General features: G+C 41.8%; 2 protein-coding genes across 5 annotated transcripts in view; one reads left to right on the top strand and one right to left on the bottom strand.

The window, feature by feature from the left end:
- The first annotated feature begins 504 nt into the window (after positions 1 to 504).
- On the top strand, positions 505 to 21,319 carry LCTL (lactase like). Its single transcript, XM_053596107.1, has 14 exons — positions 505 to 615; positions 1,097 to 1,236; positions 1,618 to 1,781; positions 2,337 to 2,424; positions 2,724 to 2,833; positions 4,399 to 4,527; positions 4,615 to 4,710; positions 6,212 to 6,266; positions 6,365 to 6,526; positions 12,096 to 12,370; positions 13,386 to 13,512; positions 13,694 to 13,893; positions 15,343 to 15,406; positions 21,204 to 21,319. Exons 2-14 carry the CDS (start codon positions 1,119 to 1,121, stop codon positions 21,317 to 21,319), a joined length of 1,704 nt encoding a protein of 567 aa, XP_053452082.1. The 5' UTR covers positions 505 to 615; positions 1,097 to 1,118.
- Positions 20,927 to 27,938, bottom strand: part of ZWILCH (zwilch kinetochore protein) — a 47,865-nt gene continuing 40,853 nt past the window's right edge. For 3 of the 4 annotated variants that reach the window (XM_053596102.1, XM_053596100.1, XM_053596103.1), the window contains 3 exons: positions 27,293 to 27,405; positions 22,562 to 22,682; positions 20,927 to 21,469 (listed from right to left, as the gene is read on the bottom strand). In XM_053596102.1, the coding sequence (XP_053452077.1) occupies positions 22,588 to 22,682; positions 27,293 to 27,405 (208 nt within the window). In that variant the 3' untranslated portion in view covers positions 20,927 to 21,469; positions 22,562 to 22,587. The remainder of the gene's footprint in view (positions 21,470 to 22,561; positions 22,683 to 27,292; positions 27,406 to 27,938) is intronic. The other variant, XM_053596101.1, reaches the window with a different exon arrangement.

The raw sequence follows: 27,938 nt of genomic DNA, 5'->3' as shown, positions 1-27,938 counted from the left end.
AGGCTGAGGCCCAGCTGACAGCACAGTGAGAGAGCCCCATGAGGGCTGCTCTGGGAGGCACTTCGGGGGCAGCAGGAGGGGCCCGAGCCTCCAGGAGGGGCAGCACTGGCTGAACGAATGAGTGAGTGAGGAAATGAATGAGAGGGCCAAAGACTGGCTGAGGTGGAAAAACCAACTTTACAGTGACTGTTTTCTGGAGGCAGGGAGGGGAGACACAGACAGATGCAAACACATGTTGGTCCCTATGCCACCCCCAGGACTCAAGAGTCACAGGACCGAGGGGCTGAAAATGGCACAAAAGCCCAGGAGGGGCCAGGAGTACTGGGTTTTCTCCAGCCTCAGCCGCCCCTCAAGCTTGAGCCAGTGCCAAGTCCCCAGCAGCTGACTCAGGTCCCACTGGCCAGCTCAGCATTCCTGCCTGGCCCCACTGAATGGGGCTATTGAAACTCTTCTTAGGGGAGGGGTCAGGTCACAGACCACACCCCCAACTAGAGCCTTCGGCTGCACCGTGGGCTTTGCTTTCAGGGAGCAGCATAGGCCCTGGGGGGTCAGTCAGAGGGAGCTCTGGCTGCCAGCTATTGCTCTGGGGGTGTCTGGGACCAAGGATGATCCTGGGTAAGCTGGCTGGCATCAAAGAGGGGATCCCAGTGGGGGGAAAATCTTGCTAACACTCAGGACTAAAGCCCTGGGATGGGTGGCCCCAGCTGGGGAAGGGAGCTGATCCCCCACACATATGTCACAGTGTGTAAGTTGGGGTACTGTAGGGGCTCCGTGGGCTCCCTGGAGCTTCCTGAGGGCAGAGATGGCTTAGCCATTAGATAAGGGTACCAGCTGGGTCTCCCAATAAGATAGGGAGCCAGGTGGGGAGAGGGGTATTTTGGGGCCTTGGTCAGCAGACTCGGAGCTCCCCAAGCCCAGCCTTTGTCTCCTCCTCAGTTTAACACGGGAATGGTATGCAGCGCCCAGCCTCAGCCTCTGCTGGTGGGTCTACTAGATAAAGTTCCCCCACTTCCTACCCTGCCCCCCTGCCCCTAGCTTGCCTCTGGCCCCCAGCCTAGCTGTGTGGGCCTGCACGAGGCAGGTGTGCTTTTTTCAGGTATGGGGAAGGACCGGGTACCATGAAGCCAGCGCGGGATGTCACCCTTTGGTGGATGCTACTGCTGGTGCTCAGGCTGGGGACTGCCAAGAAGGGGTCCCCAGAAGAGGCCTCCTTCTACTATGGAACCTTCCCACTTGGTGAGTTCACTCCAGTGTTAGTCTGCCCGTCCTCTGTCTCTGTCTGCCTGCCACCTTGACTGACTTGCCAAGGAGTTTGGTTTTAGTTTCCTGACTGGATGGGAAGCATACCTCCATGTGGTTGCAAAATAAAAGAAGTTCCTAACAGATTTTTTTTCTTAAGTTACTAAAAATTATACAGACAATAAATGCTAATCAGAGCTAAAATTATGCCCCCAAAATGTTAATATATCTTTAACCACCCTGGCTCACTTGCTCCTGTCCCTAAGAGACAAGGAGTAGGGCAGAGTGGCAGGAAGGGTCCTGCCATGAGGCTGGGAAGGCCCAGCCCCGGAGGTGAGGTGGGACTGCCCGGGGCCCAGCATGGGTCTCTCCCTGCAGGCTTCTCCTGGGGTGTGGGCAGTTCTGCCTACCAGACAGAGGGTGCCTGGGACCAGGATGGGAAAGGGCCCAGCATCTGGGATGCCTTCACACACAGCAGGAAAGGGAAGGTGCTCGGGGATGAGACAGCCGATGTGGCCTGTGATAGCTACTACAAGGTCCAGGTGAGTGGCGGGGAGTGACGCACTGGGAGAGCCTGGGTGACAGTGTCAACCCAGTGCTCTGTCACGCGGGGGCAGTGGTGGTTGGGAGCTGGGGGGTTGGAAGGGTGCCAAAATGTGGGGGTTTGGATGTAGGAGAAAAGGAAGCAGGGCCTCCACCTGAGCCAGGGATAAGCAGCAGGAGGGCTAATGCCATGGCCTCTGCAGGTCACAGTGGCCTGAACCCCTGGTCCCTGCTTGTGAATTATTCTCCTATGGAGCACCCACTTTCCTTTATGGATGGCTTCTTGGGGGATTCATCATCCAAGTTTATTAGGAACACCCTCAAAGTGCCACCACACATATTTTATTCGACTCTTGGCATAGCTCTTTCATGAAGTGGGGCCAGGTGGCAATCACATCTATTGTGTATATGAAGAAACAGGTCCCTCCTCACACACCAAGAGTTACAGACGAGAGCCTTGGCCCTGAGGCATAGTTGACCCCTACTTCCTCCCCCTCACTCCCCTCCCAGGGCCCCAGGTGACCAGCCCTGCCTCCTCACCTTTGTCTGCACAGGAGGACATCGTTCTGCTGAGGGAGCTGCAGGTTAACCACTACCGATTCTCCCTGTCTTGGCCCCGGCTCCTGCCCACAGGCATCCGAGGTGAGTTAGGGGAGTCCCTCCTGCACCCAAGTGCAGCCCCTTTCGGCCATGTTGGCTTTGCAGGGACACCACAGAGTCCTAGGGAGGGAGACCAGCCATGAACATGGTTTCTGACAGCAGCAGCTCCCACAGGTTCTGCAGGTGACTGGGCTCCCAGGCGTATCTTTACCATCCCTCTGAGACTCAGAAGACTGGTGGCCTGAGGGTGCTGTCAGGTGCAAAAAGCCACAGAGCACAAATGCTGCACTCCAGAAAGCCAAGGCCCTTCCTTGTAGAGTCCTCTTTTATTTCACCTACAGCTGAGCAGGTGAACAAGAAGGGAATCAAATTCTACAGTGATTTTATCGATGACCTTCTGAAGATCAACATCACGCCCATCGTGACCTTGCACCACTGGGACCTGCCCCAGGTAAGGACTGGGGAAGGTTCAGAGGCCCAAGGGCAGCTCAGCTCAGCAGGAAGGAGCTGATTGAGACCTGAGAACCTGGAAGTGGAGGCGAGACTAGGGTCTGGACACTGGCTCAGGACTGTAAGATGAGTGAAAATGTCTCTCCGACTCAGTCTCAGTCCACTGGTCCTGCTGTATCATATACCACAGACTGGGTAATTTATAGAGAACAGAAATTTATTTCTCACAGTTCGGGAAGCTGGGAAGTCCAAGATCAAGGCACCAGCAGGTTTGTTGTCTGGAGAGGGTCCAGTCTCTGCTTCCAAGATGCTATCTTAAATGTGAAGTCCTCACATGGCAGAAGGGCAAAAGAGAGAAAACTCCATCGAGTTCTTTCATAAATCCCATTCCTGAGGGCAGAGTGCTGACTGTTACCTGCCAAAGGCTGTGCACATCTCCCAAGACTGTTGCAGTGAGGGAGACAAAAATTTTCAGTCCAAAACACTTACCCATGGCAGGGAGGTTACGCTGGTTTAACTGATGTTTATAATATATGGTGGGTGGCGCCTGTGGCTCAGTGAATAGGGCGCCAGCCCCATATACCGAGGGTGGTGGGTTTGAGCCCGGCCCTGGCCAAACTGCAACAATAACAACAACAACAAAATAGTCAGGTGTTGTGGTGGGCGCCTGTAGTTCCAGCTACTTGGGAGGCTGAGGCAAGAGAATCACCTAAGCCCATGAGCTGGAGGTTGCTGTGAGCTGTGATGCCACAGCACTCTACCAAGGGTGACAAAGTGAGACTCTGTCTCTGAAAAAAAAAAAATATATATATATAAAATACATGGTAAGTATGAATCCTGATGTAGAAGATGAAGTCCCCTCTGCTGGCGGGAGGGGTTAGGGCTGCAGTGGGGCTGAGGAAGCAGGTCTAGAGTCTGGGGAGCAGGCAGGGTAGGGAAGGTCAGGGGTTGCAGGAGTAGCTTGGGGCCGTACCTGGAAGGCCTCCAGTGCTGAGCTAAGATGACTAGGGACTGTGGTTTCCTCTGAGGGAAGGGGAGCCAACGGACGCCTCTGGCTGGGGCTGGGGCTGGGGGGCAAAGCCGGCTTCAGGGAGATGAATTTGAAACCTCCTCTGGCTTCTTCCTTGGATAATGCCCCTTTAGCATTCCCTCAAACCCACCAAGGAGAGCTCAACAGGTCATCTCAACCAATATGCCTTTGTGAGCAGATTCACTTGGTTGAGGAGAGACCCCCACTGAAAAAGGCAGACCCTGCCCCACAGCAAGGCTTCTGGGAGGCTTCCGACATCTGCACAACATTCAGAATTCTCATTAGAGCTTTCATGCCTGGTGTTATTTCTTCAGAACCTATATTCAAGATGTTTTCCGCAGTATCAGACTCCTTTCCTCTGGCAAGTTTTATTAAATATTCATTCTGCCCGTTCCTTCTAAGCAACAGAGTATCACATTTCCTCTGCTGCCTCCCTCTTGTTTGTATGAGGATGTCACACAGCAGATCACATTTAAATCGCTTTATGGTTTGTCACTGCCACTGTCTCCCTGGGGCATCTGCTTCTCTGTTCACAGCTGCTCCAGGTCAAATATGGCGGGTGGCAGAACGTGAGCATGACCAGCTACTTCAGTGATTACGCTGATCTGTGCTTCGAGGCCTTTGGGGACCGGGTGAAACATTGGATTACATTCAGTGATCCTCAGGTAAGCAAGGCCCCTCTTCAGGTGAGAAAGTCCACTTCCTACACTGAAGAGCTCCCAGCTACTTCTTACAACTTCCTGTCCCTGTAGGCAATGGCAGAAAAAGGCTATGAGACAGGCTACCACGCACCTGGCCTGAAGCTCCATGGCACTGGCCTGTACACGGCAGCACATCACATCATTAAGGTGAGATGGGGTCTGCTGGTGGAGGGAGAGCTCCAGTGTCAGCTCTGCCTGATCCAGGGTGGGAGCCTGAGCTCAGCCCTCTGCCGCTCTGCCCCAAATCCACACCTTCAGTTCTGTGGAGACTTATGGAGGGCATGTCCTGTCATCCAGCATTCTACTGGACACTATGGCTGAGAGCTTACAGTCTAGCCAAAGGGATGGACCACATGTGTGTGGGAACTTGTCACCTACAGATCCAAGCTGTCTTGTGAGGAATGATGACAGGAGGAAGGGGGATGTGGTGGTAGGAGAAAAAAATCTTCAGTGAATGAAGAGTAGTAAATGGGGGTTGATCACAGACAGCTGCAAGTGGGGTTGGGAATGGTCATCTGACAATATGGGCTTTGAAGGATCTGGGGTTTTTGAAGGAGGATGAAAAATAGTTTGGAAGCAGCAAAGAACAAAGCAAACTCCACTCTCCTCCCAGGGCCTGAGGTCAAGGAAAAATGATCTCTGCTGGGAGGAGCTGCAAGGCAGTGGTCTTCAGGGCAGAGTAAAGGAGACACCCAGAGAAGATGCCCAAGGCACAGCTGTGAAGACAGGCTATAGGGAAGGCTTGAGGTAGTGGGGAGGGAACGGTCACATTACAGGACATGCATGAAGTTACAGGTGATGATGGCGGGGAACAATCCTGACCGGACTGGCTCCCAAGGACACGTCCCACAGGTGACAACCTCTTCAAGCTGGAAGACAAGGAGCCACTTCAAACCCTCAAATTCATGTCAGGAAGAGAGGACATTCTTGTTCTTTTTTGTTTTTTTGAGACGGTCTCACTACGTCGCCTGTGGTAGAGTGCCATGGTATCACAGCTCACAGCAACCTCCAACTCCTGGGCCTAGGTGATTATCTTGCCTCAGCCTCCGAAGCAGCTGGGAACACAGGCACCCATCACAATGCCCGGCTATTTTTTTGTTGCAGTTTGGCCAGACACAGGTTTGAACCTGCCACCCTTGGTATATGGGGCCAGTGCCCTACCCATAGAGCCACAGGCGCCTCCTGCCCATTCTCGTTCTGTATTTAGCCTATGATTTCTTAAACTGTGAATATTTAAAGGGCAGAGCTCTGAAGACATCTTCAATAATGAACACAGAAGTTGTTTTTCAGGCCTTCTTATCTGTAAAAGGTAGTGAGTTGAAGAGATGTGATTCTGATATTATTTGGCATGTCCCACTTCATTAGACAATCCCAGGATTCCCTTCATTGTTCTAGTTGGTCACTGCTGGCTGGCAAAGAGAGAATATAAGGAGAGAAGGCTGATAAATATTTATGCCCGACTTACACCAAATTTTATCAACAAAGAAAATAATTGTCTCCAGAGGTCTGAGGACTATGGATTGGGATAATCAAGGCTGACTTTATGTAAATGCTGGGTCTTAAACTGGATCTTGTGAGTTAGCAAGGAGAAAGGCCATCCCAGATTGAAATGGAGAAAATGAACAATGAATTCTTGATCCTCTTTCAGGCCCACGCCCAAGCCTGGCATTCTTATAACAGTACGTGGCGCAGCAAGCAGCAAGGTGAGCCGTAACCAGACACATGTCCTGAGAACACACAAATGCCCAGAGAAGCAAAGGTCACTCCCCCCACCCCCGTCACCTTTTCTTTCTTTCCTTAGGTCTGGTGGGGATTTCACTGAACTGTGACTGGGGGGAACCTCTGGACATTAGTAACCCTAAGGATGTAGAGGCTGCTGAGAGATACCTACAATTCTGCCTGGGCTGGTTTGCTAACCCCATTTATGCTGGTGACTACCCTCAAGCCATGAAGGACCATATTGGTGAGCAAGTCGTATTTTTAAGCTTCAGATACCACAGCAACTGTTGATGAGCCCAAGTGAAATGAGCAGTTCACTAGGCTTGGGTGAGGCAAAGAATTGAGAACTGATTATTTGAATCGGCAGAAGGGAACCCCCACCCCCAAATCCCTAGACCTGGAAATGGAGAACTTTCAGAACCTTGGGCAGTGGGGGTGTGTGTGGCAGCTCTCTGGGTTGCTCTCACTTTGTTCTGCTGTCCTGTGTCTCCTGCCCCACACCATTTCCACTGCAGTCAGTTGGGGGAGAGGAGTCAAAGAGGCTGGCATGAGCCAGGTCAGCCCCAGTGTCGGTTCTTTCTGTGGCTGAAGGAATATTTTCCAAGCTCCGGTCCAGTTTCCAGAGTGTCAAAGAAATGAATATAGGTTAAGCTCACAGGGCTATCACTTTGGCTGCTTTTAACTGCCACACAACAAAAATTCCACCTATAATGGCTTAAAAAGTAGGGAATGTTATCAGCTCATCTGAGTCCAGAAGAGGTAATCCAAGGCTAGTTAATTCACCCTCCGGGATGTCTTTAAGGACCCAGGCTCATTCCATCTTCCTCCCCTGGCACCTTCAGCTGCACAAAGCACCACTCCCCACAGCCACAAGGTGATCCAGGCATCATACTACATACATCCACAATCTTGTACAACCATCTCCAGCATTATTATTATTACAAAACTAATTAACTTTATACCCATTAAACATTAACTCTCCCCTTCGTCCCTTCCCCAGCCCTTGGCAGTCATCATTCTACTGTCTCTGATTCTGAATATTCTAAGGACCTCATAAGTAGAATCGTATAGTATTTTTCTTTGTGTAATTGGCTTATTTTACTCAGCATAATGTCCTCAAGGTTTATTCCCTTGGTAACATGTCAGAATTTCTCTGCTTTTTAAGGCTAACATTCCACTGTATGTATATGCCATATTTTGCTTTATTCATTCACCCATCTGTGGACACTTGGGTTGCTTCCATGCTTTAGCTTTTATGAATAATGCTATGAATATGGGTATCTTGAAGCTCACCTCACCTTTCAACTCTTTTGGGTAAATACCAGAAATCACAAGGTAAATTCTATTTTTAATTTTTTGAGTAACTACCATACTGTTTTCAGCAGTGGCTGTACTGTTTTATATTCCCAACAATAACTCACAAGTGTTCCAGTTACTTCATGTCCTCACCAATACTCACTTTGATAACAGCCATACTGATGGGTGTGAAGTGTCATCCCATTATAGTTGGTCTTGCTCAGGCTGGTCTCTGTCCCTGGCCCCTCATTGTAGTCTTAATTTGCATTTCCCTGTTGATTAATGATGATGACCACCTGTTCATGTGTTTATTGGCCATTTGAATATCCTCATTGGAAAAAACGTCAAGTTCTTCACTCATTTTTTTTTTTTTTTTTGTAGAAGACAGTTTCACTTTATTGCCCTCGGTAGAGTGCCGTGGCGTCACACAGCTCACAGCAACCTCCAACTCCTGGGCTTAAGCGATTCTCCTGCCTCAGCCTCCCAAGTAGCTGGGACTACAGGCGCCCGCCACAACGCCCAGCTATTTTTTTGTTGCAGTTTGGCCAGGGCTAGGTTTGAACCCGCCACCCTCGGTATATGGGGCCGGCGCCCTGCTCACTGAGCCACAGGCGCCGCCCTCTTCACCCATTTTTAATTGCGTTGTTTCTGTTGAGTTTTAGCATATCTGTATATCATGGATATTAATCTTTTATCAGACATATGATTTACAAGTATTTTCTCCTCTTCTGTAGGTTGCCTTTTTACTGATAGTATTTTGATGCACAAATTTTTTAAATTTTTGTAAAGCCCAATATGTCTATTTTTTCTTTTATTGCCTGTGCCTTTGGTGTCAGAGCTAAGAGACAATTGCCAAATCCAACATCATGAAACTTTTGCCTTATGTTTTCTTCTAAGAGTCTTATAGTTTTAGGTTTTATATTTAGGCCTTTGGTCCATTTTAATTTTTGATATGGTGGTGGTTGTGTCCAATTTCATTCTTTTGCATTTGGCTATCCAGTTCCTAGCATAACTGTTCTTTCCCCATTAAATGGTCTATATGCTAAACATAATTTAAGGTGAAATTAAAAAAAAAAATGGTCTGGTACCCTTGTCAAAAACGACTTGGCCATATATGCAAGGGTTTATTTGTGGGCTGTCCATTCTATTCTACTAGTCTTTATGCCAATACCACACTGTTTTGATTACTATAGCTTTGTGGTTTTTTAAAAAATTTCAAATTAATATATGGGTATAAATGATTAGTTTACATTGTGTTTGTTGGGTAAAATCCAAGCTGTAGTTGAACCCTCCACCTCAAACAGGGGAGCTTACCACACCCCTTCCTACTCCCCTTCCCTGCCACTTCAATTTGTTTCTTTTTCTTTTCTTGTGTGAGAGTGTAGTTGTTCATGCTCTGTAGTAAGTTTTAAAATCAGGAAGTCTGATTTCTGATTCCTCTAGCTTTGTTCTTTTTCAATATTGTTTAGGCTTTTTGGGGTCCCTTGATAGTCCACATGACTTCTTGGATGAGTTTTTCTATTTCTATTTCTGCAAGAAACATCACTGGAATTTTCACAGAAATTATTAATACATGCAATTTGTAAATCACTTTGGGTAGTATTAACATCTTAATAATATTAGGTCTTCTAATCTAAGAACATGGCATATGTTTCACTTATGTTTTCCTTTATTTCTTCCAGCAATGTTTTATAGTTTTTACTATACAAGTCTTCCACCTCCTTGGCTAATTTCTATGTTTTTTTCATTCTTTTTGGTACTGTTGTAAGTGAAATTATTTTCATTTCCTTTTTAGATTATGCACTGTTAATGTATACAATGCAACTAATTTTTCCATGTTCCCTCTGTGTCCTGTTAAATAGCTGCATTCATTTATTAGCTCTAACAGATTTTTTGTGGAATCTTTAGGGTTTCCTACATATAAGATCATATCATCTGCGAACAGATACAATTTTACTTCTTCCTTTCCAATTTGGATGCCTTTTGTTTCTTTTTCTTCCCTAATTATTCTGGTTAGAACTCCCATTATTACCCTTTATGCTTCAATGGACAGAACACCATATGCTCAGCTGATGCTCTAGGACCACCATGACTAGGGCCCTGCAGGCTGAGAAGAGGCCAGGACTCCTCTAAGGAGGTGGTCCCTTGGAAGGTGAGGAAAAGGGCAAGAAGACAGGCGTTCTTCTTAGGCCTAGGACCACTGGGTAGGCAACCAGCAGTGTCTGGCCACGGGAATCTAAACATATTGTCCCCGATTTAGAGGTAGCAGCCTTCACCCACCCTGAAAAAAAGAAAACAGCAGGATAACACTGAAATCCATTACGATTTTACATATCTTAGCTATCTGCTTAAGAATAGTCAATATTTCAAAAATTTCCCTTTCTAAAGCACTATTTATCAGACTTATCTGGAAAAGGAGGCAGCAAGTTCTAATTCCAGCTCTGCCATCAACTAGTGAGTGACTGTGAGCAAGGTGCTTTACCTCTTTGGGTCTCAGAACCTATCATCTGAAAATGAAGGCATTAAACAAAATCTTTAGAAATCTTTTGACAATAACCATTTCTGTAACATGTCTGCAGACATACACTCAAAATCCTGAGAATAATTTCCTCAAGATACATATGGAAAAAGCCTTCATGATGTGACAGGGCCCATGTCCCTGCAAATACACATTATTATTCACACAGTACATTTGCTCTCCTGGGACCCTCAGAGGCCACTGTAAGTGCTACAACAGGATTGCACTAAAAAGCCATATTTGTCAGAGAGCAGTTCTCGAGTTTAAGATTAATAATCCCATCCCCTACCAACTCCAATTTTGTAATGATGCAAGTGGAAAGGGGCTGAACTTTTCCTCTGTACTGCACAGAATGAAGAATCCTCTATAAGCAGTTTAAATTTACTTCAGTAGTGAGAGAATTCTGTCTGAATTCTTGTTGACAAGTTAGGCCTCTTTGAAGCACTGACAATAAAAATATGAACACAAGTATCTCTAGTCCCATGCTGCCCAATAGAATGTCCCACAATGACGAAAATGTCTTGTATCTGCATTGTCTAACATGATAGCCTTTAACCACCTGTGTTTATTTAAATTAAACAAAATGAAAAGGTCTGTCCTTTAATAACCACACGTGGTAAGTGGCTATGGTATGAAACAATGTAGGGCAAGTGACAATACCTCATGTTTTTTCTCAAGTTATTAAATGTAACTGAAAGTAATAACATGCTAATATGTTAAAGATACTTAATAATACAAACTTCACTCATTTTATCTAAAGCAATAGACTTTTTGGAAATTTTTTTATGGTTACATTTTATATTAATTCATAAAAATGTTGCTTTTCTTTATTCACGTAAACTTTTTTTGCATAGATTATACAAGGTTATGTTTCAAATTATTTAAAGTACAAAAAAGTACAAAGTGAAAAGTTAACTCTCCACCCTTCTTTCCCAAAAGAAGTAAACTTTGTATATATGAGCAAAAACTACTGTTTGGCCAGTGTGTGTACTTAATGAATACATGCAGCATTCTAAGTATTTCTTCACTTAAACATATATCTTGGCAATCTTTCCACGTTAGCATATAAAGTGCTGCTTCACTTGTTCTAGTGGCTTCACAGCGTTGGACTGATAAATACTTCATCATTTACTTAACCAGGCCCTACTGACAAACGTTTAGGTCATTTCTAATCTTTCGCTACTCAATCTACAATAAAGATCGTTAGGCCAGACTGTAATCCTAGCACTCTGGAAGGATGAGGTGGGTAGATCTCCTGAGCTCAGGAGTTCAAGACCAACCTGAGCCAGAGACAGAGCAAGACCTTGTCTCTAAAAACATAGCTGGGCATTGTGGCGGGCACCTGAAGTCCCAGCTACATGGGAGAATGAGGCAATAGAATCATTTAAGCCCAAGAGTTTGAGGATGCTGTGAACTGTGACATCATGGTACTCTACCAGGGGCAACAAAGTGAGATTCTGTCTCACAAAAAAAAAAAAAAAAGAAGATCCTTGTACACACATCCTTTTACCTATGTAAGTTAAATGCAGGATAAACAGATTTGAAATTGGTCACTGAAAGAATATACACTTTTACATTTTTGAAAGACAAAATTGCCCAACACAGAGGTCATGTCAGCTTATACTCCCAACAACAAATGAACGTGTCCATGCCCCTCCCATACCATCACTGCCCTTCCAGGTCCCTTCCCAGAGGCAGCGAAAATTATGAGTTTTTGATGTAAGGAATAATAAAGATGTCTCAGATGCCTACCCAGTTGTCTATACACCACTTATTTAGTAATCTGTGAAAGTATTACTTTTAATCAATATGAATTTAAAAACTTTTTGGATAGTGTTTAAATTTCAAAATTACAGTTTGAAAAGCTAAGGTTATATTTTCCCTGTAGAGGAATCTGAAAGTCCAGCTTCTATGTCAACATGTCAGTATCATCAGGATATATTAACAAAGTGGTTGTGGGAAGATAAGACTGTTAAATTCTACTTTTCTCTCTCAATAGGAAGAAAGAGTGCAGAGCAAGGCCTGGATATGTCAAGGTTACCAGTGTTCTCACTCCAGGAGAAGAGCTACATTAAAGGCACATCTGATTTCTTGGGATTAGGTCACTTTACTACTCGATATATCACAGAAAGGATCTACCCCTCCCGCCAAGGGCCCAGCTACCAGAACGATCGTGACTTAATAGAACTAGTTGACCCAAATTGGCCAGATCTGGGGTCTAAATGGCTATATTCTGTGCCATGGGGATTTAGAAGGCTCCTCAATTTTGCCCAGGTGATTATCCCATTAAACTATTTATGCGACATTTAGACCTGAATTCATGTTCTCATAGCTTACATGAAGGTTAATAAAACAGAATAAACCTAATTACTCATACTTCAGAGACTATCTAAATACAGGCCTTACAGGGTAGCAGCTACTATGATAACCAATTCTATGTATGTTACTTTGGCTAAAAGTCTTATCCCAAATTTATTTTGCTACTCTTCTCACCTAAAATGGAACATGTGGGAAAGAACAAAACCTGAAGTACAGTTCCCTTTCAATAATGCTGATCTACTGAGAAATAGTAATATATTCTTTTGGCTAGGCGCAGTGACTCATGCTTGTAATCCTAGTACTCTGGGAGGCCGAGGCAGGTAGACTGCTTGAGCTCAGGAGTTTGAGACCAGCCTGAGCCAGAGCAAGACCCCATCTCTACTAAAAATACAAAAACTAATCAGGTGTTGTGGTGGGCACTTGTAGTCCTAGCTACTCAGGAGGCTGAGGCAAGAGAATTGCTTGAGCCCCAGAGTTTGAAGTTGCTGTGATCTATGACACCACGGTCTTCCTACCCAGGGCAACACAGTAAGAGTCTTTAAAAAAAAAGAAAAAATATACATATTTTCTTTCATAAGAACTTACCTCCCATATACGTTATCTCAAAACAAATACCATCTGACATCTACTAAATACTAAAATACACTTGATTTGGGAGGCCTGAACTCAAAGGTTCGAGACCAGCCTGAGCCAGAGTGGCTAAATAATAGCCAGGCATTGTGGTGGGTGCCTGTAGTCCCAGCTATTTGGGAGGACGAGACAAGAGCTATGTGAGCTATGATGCCACGGCAATCTACCAAAGGTGACAAAATGAGACTCTGTCTCAAAAAATTAAAAATAAAATGAAATAAAATACATTTGATTAGAATACAGCAGGCTTAAACGGCAGGTTCATCTCTGAACGTCTTATTCAGAACCTTACCTGTAGGCCAGAATTTTTAAGATATTCTTTGCTATGACTTACTTTCAGACTCAATATGGTGATCCTCCCATATATGTGACAGAAAATGGAGCATCTCAAAAATTACACTGTACTCAATTATGTGATGAATGGAGAATTCATTATCTTAAAGGATACATAAATGAAATGCTGAAAGGTGAGATACAAACCACGTTTTCATTTGTTTTTCTATTTAAGTAAAACCAAAATTTGATAACACAAATGATCAACTAAAACTTGCTTCTAAATGTTATAAATAAAAACATTTTAATATTATTGTCACAGTTGTTTTTCTAAATAAATGAAATGTACTAAAAAGGGGATAAATGTCTTTGCAGCTATAAAAGACGGTGCTAATGTAAAAGGGTATACTTCCTGGTCTCTGTTGGATAAGTTTGAATGGGAGAAAGGATACTCAGATAGATACGGATTCTACTATGTCGAATTTAATGACAGAAATAAGCCTCGCTATCCAAAGGCTTCAGTTCAATATTACAAGAAGATTATCACTGCCAATGGGTTTCCCAGTCCAAGAGAGGTAGGCCTAATCGTCAATGTTACTTGTTCTGAATTTCAGAAGAGTTAGGAAGCGAGGGCACGCAAAGAGCTTGGAAAGCATCTTTCCTTTTTTCTCCAAGAAAGAGGACAGGGGTATAACCACATGGCCACTTACCTTGCCACCACTTCTCACCACCCCTTTGTTCATTTCCTTAGAATAAAGCAAGCAAGCCTTAAACTTTAACCTACCACATAGAACATTCAGGGTAGAGTCACATCTGGAAGTTAGACAGAAGTCCCATTTAGTTTAGATTCTGATAGGACAAAATCAATAAGCTATTTAAATGTTATTCTAAATATGCTTTAAAGCAAACAAATACTACTTACTCTTTAATATATGTAAAAACAGTTAAACAAATCGAATGTATAATGGAAATATCCTTTTCATTTACTTCCCCACCAAACAGCAAAGCTATACAAACATACTCACTTCAAAATGAGATTAAAAATAATCAAATTTAGGGTGGATGTGGTGGTTCACACCTGTAATCTTAGCACTCTTGGAGGCTGAGGTGGAAGGATCACTTGAGATCAAGAGTTCAAGATCAGCCTGAATAAGAGCAAGACCCTATCTCTAGGCTCGGTGCCCACAGCTCAGTGAGTAGGGCACCAGCCACATACACTGAGGCTGGCGGGTTCGAACCCAGCCCAAGCCTGCTGAACAATGACAACTGCAACCAAAAAATAGCCGGGCATTGTGGTGGGTGCCTATAGTCCCAGCTATTCAGGAGGTTCAGGCAAGAGGATTGCTCAAGCCCCAGAGTTTGAGGTTGCTGTGAGCTATGACTCCACAGCACTCTACCCAGGGCAACAGAGTGAGACTGTTTCATAAAAAACAGTTCATAATCCTTTAAGTCTTCCAAACATTTTTAATAACCTACAAATTTTTCTATCAGCCCTCTCTCTGTTGCTGTGCCTTGTGGGAGTATAAATTATAATTGAGAGTATAATTTTAAAAATAAATCTCACATGAAAAACCCAGCCAGGCACCACAGTGAGCGCCAGTAATTGCAGCAGCTTCTGGAAGCTGAGGCAGCAGGATGCCCATAGCCCGAGTCGGAGGTTGCAGTGAGCTATGTCACCATTGCAATGTGCTCTGGGCAGAAGGTGGGACTCTGCCTCAACCACAACAACAACAAAAAAAACAATAAGGAAATAAAAAGAAAAAAATTAAAAATAAATCTTCATGCTTACCAAAATTATTTTAAGGTGAACCCAGTAGGACTATAAATAGAACCTATGACTGATAGCTATGAGGCATGTGTTATTTTTTCTTCATTAGAAAGCAGTAGGTTGTATGATCCTCAAGAATAAAGGCTATTCTTTGACTTCTCCACATTTATTTTTACCCCATGTTTATTCTAAAAGTGATTTTGAACAGCAAAAAATTAATCCAGACAACATTACTAAACAAGTGGGTTTTTATTAGGTGGAAAGTTGGCACCTCAAAGCCCTGGAAATTTGCTCTATCAACAATCAGATGCTTGCTGCAGGTGAGTATATTTTAATTTTTTCCTTTGATAATTAAACTACATAATTATACATGTAACATTATCAAAATCTCAAAATATAGATCTACCTAAAGTCAATCTTTTTTTTTTTTTTTTTTGAGACAGAGACTCATTATATTGCCCTCAAGAGTGCAGTGGTGTCACAGCTCATAGCAGCCTCAAACTCTTGGGCTTAAGCCATTCTCTTGCCTCAGCCTCCCAAGTAGCTGGGACTACAGGCACCAACCACAATACCCAGCTATTTTTTTTTTATTGCAGTTGTCATTGTTGTTTTAGCTGGCCTGGGTTCGAGCCACACCCAGCCTAGATGTATGTGGCCGGCACCATGACCACTGTGCTACGGGGGCCAAGCCTAAAGTCAATCTTATAATTAAAAAGAGGGCCAGGCTTAGTTGCTCATGCCTGTAATCTCAGCACTTTGAAAGGCTGAGGCAGAATGTTCACTTGAGGCCAAGAGTTTGAGACCAACCTGGGCAATAGCAAGTGCCTAACTCTACCATAAAAAAGAAAAATTAGCTGGGCATGGTAGCTCATGCCTTTATCCCAGATACTCAGGAGGCTAAGGGAGGAAGATTTCTTGAGCCCAGGAGTTTGAGGTTGCAATGAGCTAGGATCACACCATTGCACTCTAGCCCAGGCAACAAAGCAAAACCCTATTTCCAAAAAACAAAAACAAAATTTAAAAGGATTTTTAAAAATTTTATTTCAATGTAAAATTTCTATTTTATAAGAATTTTAAATATGTAAGAAATCTACCATGAAATAAATCCTTTATCCACTCTAGTTTTATCTTTTCTGAATCCTACTGTAAATCTATATAACTACTGTTTTTGTTATAGTCAGTTTATGGAAGGAGGGCAAAAGTCAACTATTACACCAAATGGAATGAAGAAAAGCCAAAGAATAGGCTCAGCACCTGTAGCTCAGTGGCCAGGGCACCGGACACATACACTGGGGCTGGCAGGTTCAAACCCAGCCAAGGCCTGTCAAACAATAACTACAACCAAAAAATAGCCGGGCGTTGTGGCGGGCGCCTGTAGTCCCAGCTAGTTGGGAGGCTGAGGCAAGAGACTCACTTATAAGCCCAAGAATTTGAAGTTGCTGTGAGCTGTGATGCCATAGCACTTTCCAGGGCGACATAGTGAGACTGTCTCAAAAACAAAACAAAACTAAAAAAGAGGGCGGCACCTGTGGCTCAGAGCAGTAGGGCGCCAGCCCCATATACCAAAGGTGGCGGGTTCAAACCCGGCCCCAGCCAAAAACTGCAAAAAAAAAAAAAAAAAAGAAAGAAAAGCCAAAGAATACTCTTTTTTTTTGAGACAGAGTTTCATTATGTCACCCTTGGTAGAGTGCCATGGTGTCACAGCTCACAGCAACCTCAAACTCTTGGGCTTGTGATTCTCTTGCCTCAGCCTCCTAAGTAGCTGGGACTACAGGCACCCGCCACAACGTCTGGCTACAAAGAATACTCTTATATTTGCTCAGTCAGCAAGTAAGCAAGTAATTATTAAGCACTCATAATTTGCTAGTGCTTTAAGTCCTGGAGATGTAGTAAGGAACAAAAGAAGGACTTTCCCATCATAGAAGGCATTATTTCTTATGCAATGGAATCTAAAAGGATCAGAGACACAATAACCATGATGCAACTATGTATCAGGAAATACCAACATAACAAGATATTAGCAAACAGAATACAACACCACCTGTGGCTCAGTGGGTAGGGCGCTGGGCCCATGTACAAAGAGTGGTGGGTTCGAACCCAGCCCCTGCCAAACTGCAACAAAAAATAGCCGGGCATTGTGATGGGCACCTGTAGTCCCAGCTACTTGGGAGGCTGAGGCAAGAGAATTGCCTAAGCCCAAGAGTTGGAGGTTGCTGTGACTGTGATGCCACAGCACTCTACTGAGGGCAAGAAAGTGAGACTCTGTCTCTAAAAAAAAAAAAAAAAAAAAAAAGGTTATATACCATGATCAAGTGGGTTTTACCCCAGAGACACAGGGTTGCTTCAACATATGCAAATCCATAAATAGAATAACCACATAAACAGAATCAAAACCAAAGACCATATGATTTCTTTAATTGATGCAGAAAAGGCATTTGACAATATCCAGCATCCTTTCATGATAAAAACACTCAAGAAAATAGGCTTAGAAGGAACATTCCTTAAGCTGATAAAGGCTATCTACAGCAAATCCACAGCCAATATCATATTGAATGGAGTAAAACTGAAAGCATTCCCACTCAAATCTGGAACCAGACAAGGATGTCCACTGTCTCCACTGCTATTTAACATAATGTTGGAAATCCTAGACATCACAATCAGGCAAGAGAAGGAGATCAAAGGAATCCAAATGGGGACAGAGTCGAACTCTCCCTTTTCACAGATGACATGATCTTATACCTGGAAAATCCCAGGGATTCAATTTCAAAGCTCTTAGAAGTGATCGAGGAATAATGGCAGTGTCTCAAGTTACAAAATCAATAGCCACAAATCAGTAGCCTTCGTATATGCCAACAACTGTCAAGCCGAGAACAAAATCAAAGACTATTACTTTTACAATAGCACCAAAGAAGATGAATTATCTGGGAATATATCTAACAAAAGATGTGAAAAACCTCTACAACGAAAATTATAAAACTTTGAGAAAGGAAATAGCAGAAGATGTCAACAAATGGAAGAACTACCATGCTCATGGCTGGGAATAATCCACATCCTTAAAATGTCCATACTAACCAAAGCAATCTATAGATTTAATGCAATCCCCATCAAAGCACCAATGTCATACTTTAAAGATCTTGAGAAAATAGTACTTCGATTCATATGGAATCAGAAAAAAACATGAATAGCAAATACAGTTCTTAGAAATAAAAACAAATCTGGAGACATCACGTTGCCAGACTTCAGGTTATATTACAAGGCTATAGTGATCAAAACAGCATGGTACTGGCACAAAAATAGAGACACAGATCTATGGAATAGGATAGAGAATCTAGAGATGAACGCAGTCACATATTGTCATTTACTCTTGGTAAGCCTAATAAAAACATGCAATGGGGAAAAGAATCCTTATTTAACAAATGGTGCTGGGAGAACTGGTTATCCACATGCAGAAGACAGACTGGACTCACACCTCTTACCAGTGACAAAAATTGATTCTTGTTGGATAAAAGATTTAAATTTAAGACATGAAACAACAAAAATTCTAGAAAAGAGTATGGGGAAAACACATGAAGATATTGGCCTGGGAAAATACTTTATGAGGAAGACCCCCCCCTAGCAATCGCAGCAACACCAAAAATAAATAACCAGGACTTGATCAAGCTAAAAAGCTTTTGCACAGCTAAGAGTACCACAAACAGATAGCCCTCAGAATGGGAGAAGATTTTGGCATGTTATGAATCTGACAAAGGCCTGATAACTAGAATCTACAGAGAACACAAATTAAACATTAAGAAAAGTGCAAACAACCCTCTATAAGTGGGCAAGAGATATTAATAGAAACTTCTCTGAAGATGACAGATGAATGACCAACAAATACATGAAAAAATGCTCATCCTCTTTAATTGTCAGAGAAATGCCAATCAAAACCACTCTAAGACATCACCTAAACCCAGCAAGATTAGCCCACATCACAAAGTCCCAAAACACCAGATGCTGGCATGGACATGGAGAGAAGGGTATGCTTCTACATCGCTGGTGGGAATGCAAATTAATACAGCCTTTTTGGAGAGAAGTATAGAGAATCCTCAAAGATCTAAAAGTAGATCTTCCAATTGACCCTGTAATCCCAATTACTAGGTGTCTACCCAGAAGAACAAAAAACATTTTACCACAAAGACATTTGCACTAGAATGTTTATTGCAGCTCAATTCATAATTGCCAAGTCGTGGAAGCAACCTAAGTGCCCATCAACTCATGAATGGATCAACAAACTATAGTATATGTATACCATGGAATATTATTCAGCCACTGAAAAAGATGGAGTCTACATCTTTTACATTTACGTGGATGGAGTTGAAATACATTCTTCTTAGTAAAGTATCTCAAGAATTGAAAAAATAAATATCCAACTGTATTCCATCCTAATAAGAAGTCAATATATAAACAATTACATGTTCCTAAGAACAATAAAACACTATTACAGTCTAGTTTGGGGGTAGAGAGAAGCAGGAGGAGGGGTAGAGTGAGGACACATGGCAGGAGGAGGAGGGCATGAGGTGGGATCTCACCTAACGTGCACATTGTGAGGGTGTATAACACATCCCCTGGGTGAGGGGCTCTTCTACAAATGGAACTTTACCCTGGAAGTGAGAACAATGTAACCTAAATATTGTATTCTCATATTAATTTGAATAAAGTTAAGAAAAAAAAAATACCAACACATATCATTTGTTTCTTTGAATTTTTATCTTTAACTCTACATAAGTTTTAACAAACTCATCTTTGATGTGGTATCAGAGGTAGAAAGTGCTAGAACAAATCCTACCAATTCAGTTATTTATTTTTTTAGAGACAGTCTCACTTTATCGCCCTCAGTAGAGTGCTGTGGCATCACAACAACCTCCAACTCCTGGGCTTAGGTGATTCTCTTGCCTCAGCCTCCCGAGTAGCTGGGACTACAGGCACCTGCCACAACGCACGGCTCTTTTGTTTTGGTTGTTGTTGCAGTTTGGCCGCGAGCAGGTTCGAATCTGCCACCCTCGGTATATGGGGCCAGCGTCCTACCCACTGAGCAAGAGGCGTCACCCAATTCATTTATTTTTATAGGCCAATATAGCAACATGCAGTAATACCCCCCTAAATCTAAATAACTAGGCAATGTTAAGGATATATACTCCATTAAACTAAAATAAACTGAATGTAGAGATGTGATAGAGAATTTATTAATAAGCCTATGAAGACGATGAGAACCTGTCCTGTGCCTTATTTAATTCAGTAACGAGAATGCTCAGAATACAACCTAAAAGTGGATGTTACATAAATGGCTACTAATTAATATTAATGCGCGTGAAATATGCTTATCATTTAACTCTTAGAAATTATTAACTATGGGGCGGCGCCTGTGGCTCAGTGAGTAGGGCGCCGGCCCCATATGCCGAGGGTGGCGGGTTCAAACCCAGCCCCAGCCAAACTGCAACAACAAAAAAAAAATAGCCAGGCATTGTGGCGGGCACCTGTAGTCCCAGCTGCTCGGGAGGCTGAGGCAAGAGAATCGCGTAAGCCCAAGAGTTAGAGGTTGCTGTGAGCCGTGTGACGCCACGGCACTCTACCCGAGGGCAGTACAGTGAGACTCTGTCTCTACAAAAAAAAAATTATTAACTATGCAAGAATTATCATAATAATTTCAATATAAACATTCCTCTACCTCTTATGATAGAGTAACATCTTTTAAAGATTGGAAATGTTTCCCAAGGATTTTTCTTTCACAAATACCCCCAATTAAAATTATAAGCTAGATGGAATATGGCTGCTAATATTCCAAGATGAACCGATAATAAGTATAAGTATTGAGAGACATTTGGACTTTATTATAGCACCTGTGGAAGAACCAAATTTAGGCATTCTTTATCTCATGTTTTCTGAAATATTTTCAAAGCTCTCATATAATTTTTAAATAAATTTAATTCACCAAATTCTCTTTTATGGCAAATGAGAATAATTAGAAAATTTGATGATGCCATTTTTCAAGTTATTCCAATACAGTTAAAAAATTTTAGGATAAAGATATATTTGGCAAAATGATGATATTCTCAGCTGTTGTTTTCTTTACTGTTTCAGAGCCTTTGCTTAGTCACATGCAAATGGTTACGGAGATTGTGGTTCCTACAGTCTGCACACTCTGTGTACTCACTGCTGCTGTTCTGCTCACGCTTCTCCTAAGGAGGCAGAGCTGAGACAGCAACGTCATATTTGGAGCTTCATCTTTCATGGAGAATCTTCAGGATCTTCCTCTCTTTTCTTCTTCGAAGGTTTACATATATTTCTGTTTTTAGGCTCTACGATAATTTATCTTTTTTCTCTTTCTTTTTTGGCTTGTGCTGGGACTTAAGAATTAGAAAATAAAAATAAGCATAAATGAAATAAAAATCACTTATAATCTCACCCCTCCCAAAGTTAATATTAAGATTTTGCTGTATACTATGAATGTATTTTCATTTTACAAAAATGGAATCGTGGTATACAGTTTTGTGACCTGGTATTTTTTCAGTTTTAAATGTGTCCAGAAATACTACTTTAATGTATAAATGACTGCCATCTCAGCACTGTCCTATTTGTGACAGACTCAATCTGTAGATAACAATCCTTTCAAGCTGTAAATACTATACATATTAGCTAACCAGGGAAAAGCATTAGAAGGATCCCAAGTAATTGAGCACATATACTTTTCTAAGATAAACTTCTTACACTGAATTCAACTCACTTTACTCAATGGCATACCACAAAGAAATATTTGGAGTATTTAACATATGTTTATTTATCCTCTAGGTAACCAGATTTTTTTTTTAAGTAAAGGTCAATTTTATTCTTAACTATGTTAAAATGCTAAAATTAACTAATTTCCATTTATCTGGAGACAAAACATGGCTTAAGAGAGACAATGACATCAGGCATTTTACTCATTATCTGATTTTAATACTGTTTCTGAAACCCCAAGACAATAAGACAGATAATAGAAAATGTTATTCCATTAATTCTTTTGGTTAATATGCTCTCAAATCAAAAAGTTTTGAAAAGAGTATTTATTTCTCTGGATTAGTCCTACAAGTGAGTGGAGATAAAATTGTTTTTAACAAAATCTAGTTCTCAATGTCAAATTGATATATGTACATTCAGGGTTTTCCTCTTCTTTTGAAATCAAACTCACTTTCTACTATATATAGATTTAAGTGCAAAGACATCATTCAATTTCTTTCCATTTCTCTGGTTTTAGGATTAAATTGACCTATTAAGTTGACTACAAAGGTAGAAAGAAAATTAAAGGCTTGCACTGCTAAATAGTATCTGGTAAGCCTTTTATGTGATTATTGATAAATAATTCCTATTCCTAATGTATTAAAATCAGTATTTATGTTGTAGAAAGAACAAAAATATAAGGTACTTAACACAGTAAGTAAACAAACAAAGTAAACAAACACCTTACAGAGGACTCCATCACCATACTTCACTTGAAATGCACCAGGCTGCAGGTAACCAGGTTAGTAAAGGACATCCTTTCTTCCAGGCTACCGTTTAGTGTTAATTCGGAAAAGTCTGTAACTAGAAAAAGAGTGAGATCAGGATTGCTTAAAATCCTGCTGGCTTTTCTACCATATATAATGCTGAATTTTATTTATTTATTAACTTATTTATTTCTGAGGCAGAGTCTTATTGTATCGCCCTCGGTAGAGTGCCATGGTGTCATAGCTCATAATAACATCAAACTCTTGGTCTTGGTCTCAAGAGATCCTCTTGCCTCACCTTCCCGAGTAGCTGGGACTACAGGTGCCAGCCACAATGCCCAGCTATTTTTTTTTTAGAGATAGGGTTTCCCCTCTTGCTAAGGCTGATCTTGAACTCCTAACCTCAAGCAATAGACCCACTTTGGCCTCTCAGAGTGCTAAGATTACAGGTGTGAGCCACCATGCCTGGCCTAATGCTGAATCTTAGTATAGCACAATAATCAACAGGTAATCTGAATGGCTTGTCTCTTCTACTTCAAGAGAATTTGTTAAAAAAAAAATGGTGAGGACGACTGCTTTAAATATTAAACCTCTTGATGTGTTTAAAACACAAACTAAAATATGGAGCAGATTTTAAGAAAATGATTTTATAAACTTACTGCTTTATTTTTTGTGCCATACCAACCAGAAAACAAAATTGTTTTCTGGTTTTAACACAATTTTCAGAAAACAATTTTTCTTTTTTTGAGACAGAGTCTCTTTTTGTCACTATTGGTAGAGTGCCGTAGTGTCACAGCTCACAGCAACCTCAAACTCCTGGGCCAAAGCAATAGCAATTCTCTTGCCTCAGCCTCCCGAGTAGCTAGGACTACAGGCGCCTGCCACAATGCCCGGCTATTTTAGAGACAGGGTCTCGCTCTTGCTCAGGCTGGTCTCAAACCTGTGAGCTCAGGCAATCCATCTGCCCCAGCCTCCCAGAAGACATTTTATTTCAAAAATAAATAAATCATGCCCCCCCCCAAATAAAATAAATAAATCATGCCTATAATCCTATCACTTCAGGAGGGGAAAGAAGGAAGATCACTTGAACTCAGGGGTTTGAGACTCTTGTGAGCAAGAGTGAGACCCTATCTTAACCATGGTGGTGCATGCCTTAGGAGGCTGAGGCAGAAGATCACTTGAGCCCAAGAGTTTGCAGTTAGTTACAATAAGCTATGATGACAATACTGCACTCCAGCCTGCATGACAGAGCAAGACTCAGTCTCAAAAAAATAAAAATATATAATAAACAAGTAAATAATCCAATCAGCATTTAGATGGGATTGTGTTCTCTTCCTTGTGGGTCAACATTTTGGTTTCATGTTTTCACCATTATCAACAATCATTTACTAAGCACCACTGGGTGAGCAGCACTCTGTTGGACACTGTTTTTCCTTTCCTGGTAACTCCAAATCATTATTCTTTCTTCCCATGGTGACTAACAATATACCTTTCTCTTTTATGTCTCCCTGCTTTTGATGCCAACTGTTTCACTCAAGAGCATCATACCAACCAGATATCTAGAAAAGCTAGTATTTGACCTAAGTGTTCAATCCTGTGAAATAAGTCTAACTTTTTAAAAGCATAACATTTTTTGCCAAAAATTAAACACTTGGGAGTCTCGTTTGAATAGCCCATCACTTTTACAAATTAGATTCTCCTTCAAGAACAGGTCTTGTTTTGGGTCAAAAGTTACTGAATAATTTCTAAATAAATACTACAAGAATATATGATGGGTAGAAGTTACAAAGTTCAAGTCAAAATGGGGTCTGACTGCATTTCCAAGCACATGAATACATGATTGGAAATGTATTTTCAATACTCCTTATTTTCGTAAAAGGAGTCACTGGACCAATGCATTAGAAAATTGTTTTAACTCCAACATTCAAAATAACTTTCATTCTTTTTGCTACAACCTGTATCAAAATGACTTTAAAAGATAAATGTTCATGGGCAGCACCTGTGGCTCAGTGGGTAGGACGCCAGTCCCATATACCAAGGATGGCGGGTTGGAACCTGGCCCTGACCAAACTGCAACAACAACAACAACAAAAGATATGTTCAGTATACTTTACTTAGTCAGCATCAGTGGAAAAGGGTGCTTCATCTTGCATGAATTTCCTCATAAAAGGTTTAATCTTTATATATATAATAAAACGTACTTTAAAATAGCATTTTCCAAAAATGTATCACATGTTCATGTCTTTAAAACTTTGTTTTTAGCCAAAATACATATGTGCCTTCTTCTTTCAAAAAAAGAAACAACATATGTAGATAGAACATTTAGTTTAGGTTGGGGGTTCTCAGCCACAGTTGGAACATGGAATTACCTAGAGAACTTCACAAATTACCTATGTCCTGGCTCTACCCCCAGAGACTCTTAAATCAGAATCTCTGGTCTGGGGATTAGAAATTTAAAAGCTCCCTAGATAATTCAGCCAAAGCTGGGAACCAGCACTGCCATCATTATTTCACATCTCTGGGATTGGTTGTATCCTCCCAGACATCTTTCTATGCTCCAGTTTGCTTGTTTTTGCTGAAGCAGACAATACAGCAATTAATAACCTTGTTCTTGGATCTGTTTGTACATGTCTGTTATATGCATGTAATAAAAGTCCTACTGATGAAACTGATAGGCCAAAGAATGTATCCTCTTACAATTCAGATGGATATCACCCTTCACAGAAGCTGTAAGGGTGTGAGGTTGACTGCTTGCTCCCCATACCTTTGCCAGCACTGTGAGACCAAGCTTTTTTGTCTTTCCTACTCTGACAGGTAAAAAATGGTATCTATATATTTGCATTTCTCTTATTATAGATGGAGATTGAGCACCTTTTATTTTTAAGATGACATTTGAATTTTATTTTTGGTAAACTGTTTATATTAGCTGCCCTTTTTTATTGAGTTTCAAATATTTTTCTTACTTATGTGAAAATTCTTAATATACTAGGGAATATAGCCCCTTTTCTGAAAATGGGCTGCAAATTTCTTTTCCTAGTTTTTCATTTGTCTGTTGTTTTGCCTCTAATATATTTTTTTTTGAGACAGAGTCTCACTATGTCAACCCTCAGTAGGTGCTGTGGCGTCACAGCTCACAGCAACCTCAAACTCTTGGGCTTAAGCAATTCTCTTGCCTTAGCCGCCTGAGTAGCTGGGACTGCAGGCACCCACCACAGCACCCTGCTATTTTTCTGTTACAGTTGTCATTGTTGTTTAGCTGACCTGGGCTGGGTTCGAACCTGCCAGCCTCGATGCATGAGGCCGGCGCCGTAACCACTGTGCTACGGGAGCTGACTCTGCCTCTGATATTTTCGCAAAGCAAAAATCTTTCTAATTTCATAGAGATTTTCAATCTTTCAAAAGCTTCCACATACTTAGAAAAGATACAGCACAATTTTAACTGATGGCTCTGAGGAAAATTCTTTCAGTTTTGTTGGGACTTTTACAATTCAGCTATATAAACACAGCTTCTAATTGAGAAATGTTTGCATTTACTCGAATAAACATTTTCCGGAAATGTATCTGCAAGGTAAAACACAATTATTTGTATCCCAGCAGTGGCTGATTACAGGCCTTTGAAATCTTAGATTCTGTCTGAAAACTATCAGATTTATTTTCAAATAACCCTTACATATTGGAACACACTCGTTTAAGACTTATAAGATAACAGCACCATATAACCCACGTGCATGAAGATAAAGAGTTTTATAGGTGTTTATTGAAGGAGAAAGACTTGGTGAGCTAGTTATTAATAATTACACAAAAGTTTATTTTGACTAAAAAGGACCATTTTTGATAAAGTACTAGAAATCTCAACCCTTATCCTAGTCACAGAGAAGACATTATGGCAGAAATATCATCATCACCATTTTAAATAGTGCCTGAAAGTGTGAAATATGAACTGGCATTTCCATCTTATGACCTCTTGTTACTCCTATGACTATACTGCTTGACCTCTATTATTTACTTATTTTGTCACCACTTTGTCACCTGGGTAGAGTGCTATGGTGTCATAGCTCACAGCAACCTCAAACTCTTGGGCTCAAGCGATTCTTTTGTCTCAGCCTCCTAGTAGCTGGGACTACTGCCACAACGCCCGGCTATTTTTAGAGACAGGGTCTCACTCTTGCTCAGGCTGGTCTCGAACCTGTGAGATTAAGCAATCTACCGCTTAGGCCTCTTAGAGTGCTAGGATTACAGGCATGAGCCACCAGACCCAGCTTTCATTATTATAGACTGGATTTTTCTGGGCATTATACTTGTACAGAAATCAAATAGTAATTTTTTTTAAGAGTAAATATGGGCTCGGCACCCATCGCTCAGTGGTTAGGGCGCTGGCCACACACTAGGGCTAGCAGGTTCAAACCCAGCCAAGGGCTGCCAAACAACAATGACAACTACAATGAAAAAATAGCAGGGTGTTGTGGCAGATGCCTGTAGTCCCAGCTACTTGGGAGGCTGAGGCAAAAGAATCTCTTAAGCCCAAGAGCTTAAAGTTGCTGTGAGCTGTGATGCCACAGCACTGTACCCAGGGTGACATAGTGAGACTCTCTCACACACTCACAAAAAAACAACTTGACACCAAAACTATTATAATGATCACTACCAGTAAGATTTAGTTCATTTTCTACTGGATAATTTATCTGAATAGATTATGACTATCTTTACCAGTTTTGTGAAAATTCAGATGATCTACAGGTGAGCTGTCACTCAGTTGCCAAACTGTCTTAACCTTCTTTTGACCACTATTTATTTCCACTCTCCATTTCTGTGGCTTCTCACTAAGGAAAGAAAAAAATCAACAAAAGAAAAGTTTTAAAAAAGCTATGTTTTTCCTTCCTTCTATAAGCCAGTTAGTGAATCTTCATGTGAGGAAGAGGAGACAAACAGGTCTCAAGAAGTACAGTCAAGAGAGGGAAGAAACAATAATATAAGCAATAATTTAATGAAAAAAATAAATGCTACAACAGAAATACTAGATGTGTTAGGGGACAAGAGAAGACAGGAAGCTAACTCAGGGTGGGGATTATAGAGTTGGAAAAGAATCATCAGAGATTGTGGCATTTGAGCTGAGTATGAAATAGTAAGAAGGAATTAGTTGAGCAGACAAGGTCCAGGATGAAGGAACGACATATGCATGGCTACCAATGGGTAAGATGCAATGTCTGAGGAAATGCAATAACACAGTGTCCCTGGCAAAAGGGAAGTGGGAAGGCATGGTGGTACATGGGCCAAAAGGGTGCAGGCCTGGCACAGAGGCTTCACGGACCACAGTAAGTAAGGCACTGGAGTATGCTCACGCCTGTAATCCCAG

This window comes from Nycticebus coucang, chromosome 6 (assembly GCF_027406575.1).
Source record: "Nycticebus coucang isolate mNycCou1 chromosome 6, mNycCou1.pri, whole genome shotgun sequence".
Classification (NCBI taxonomy): domain Eukaryota; kingdom Metazoa; phylum Chordata; class Mammalia; order Primates; family Lorisidae; genus Nycticebus; species Nycticebus coucang.
Note: the sequence above shows the minus strand (reverse complement) of the source record. Positions and strands in the feature narration are given on the sequence as shown.

Bases quoted from the DNA above. Each gene is read 5' to 3' on its own strand.
- LCTL (XM_053596107.1), top strand. From the start codon at position 1,119: ATGAAGCCAGCGCGGGATGTCACCCTTTGGTGGATGCTACTGCTGGTG. The intron at 6,267-6,364 runs GTGAGCCGTAAC...TTCTTTCCTTAG, and splicing joins GTGGCGCAGCAAGCAGCAAG to GTCTGGTGGGGATTTCACTG. The intron at 15,407-21,203 runs GTGAGTATATTT...TTACTGTTTCAG, and splicing joins CAATCAGATGCTTGCTGCAG to AGCCTTTGCTTAGTCACATG.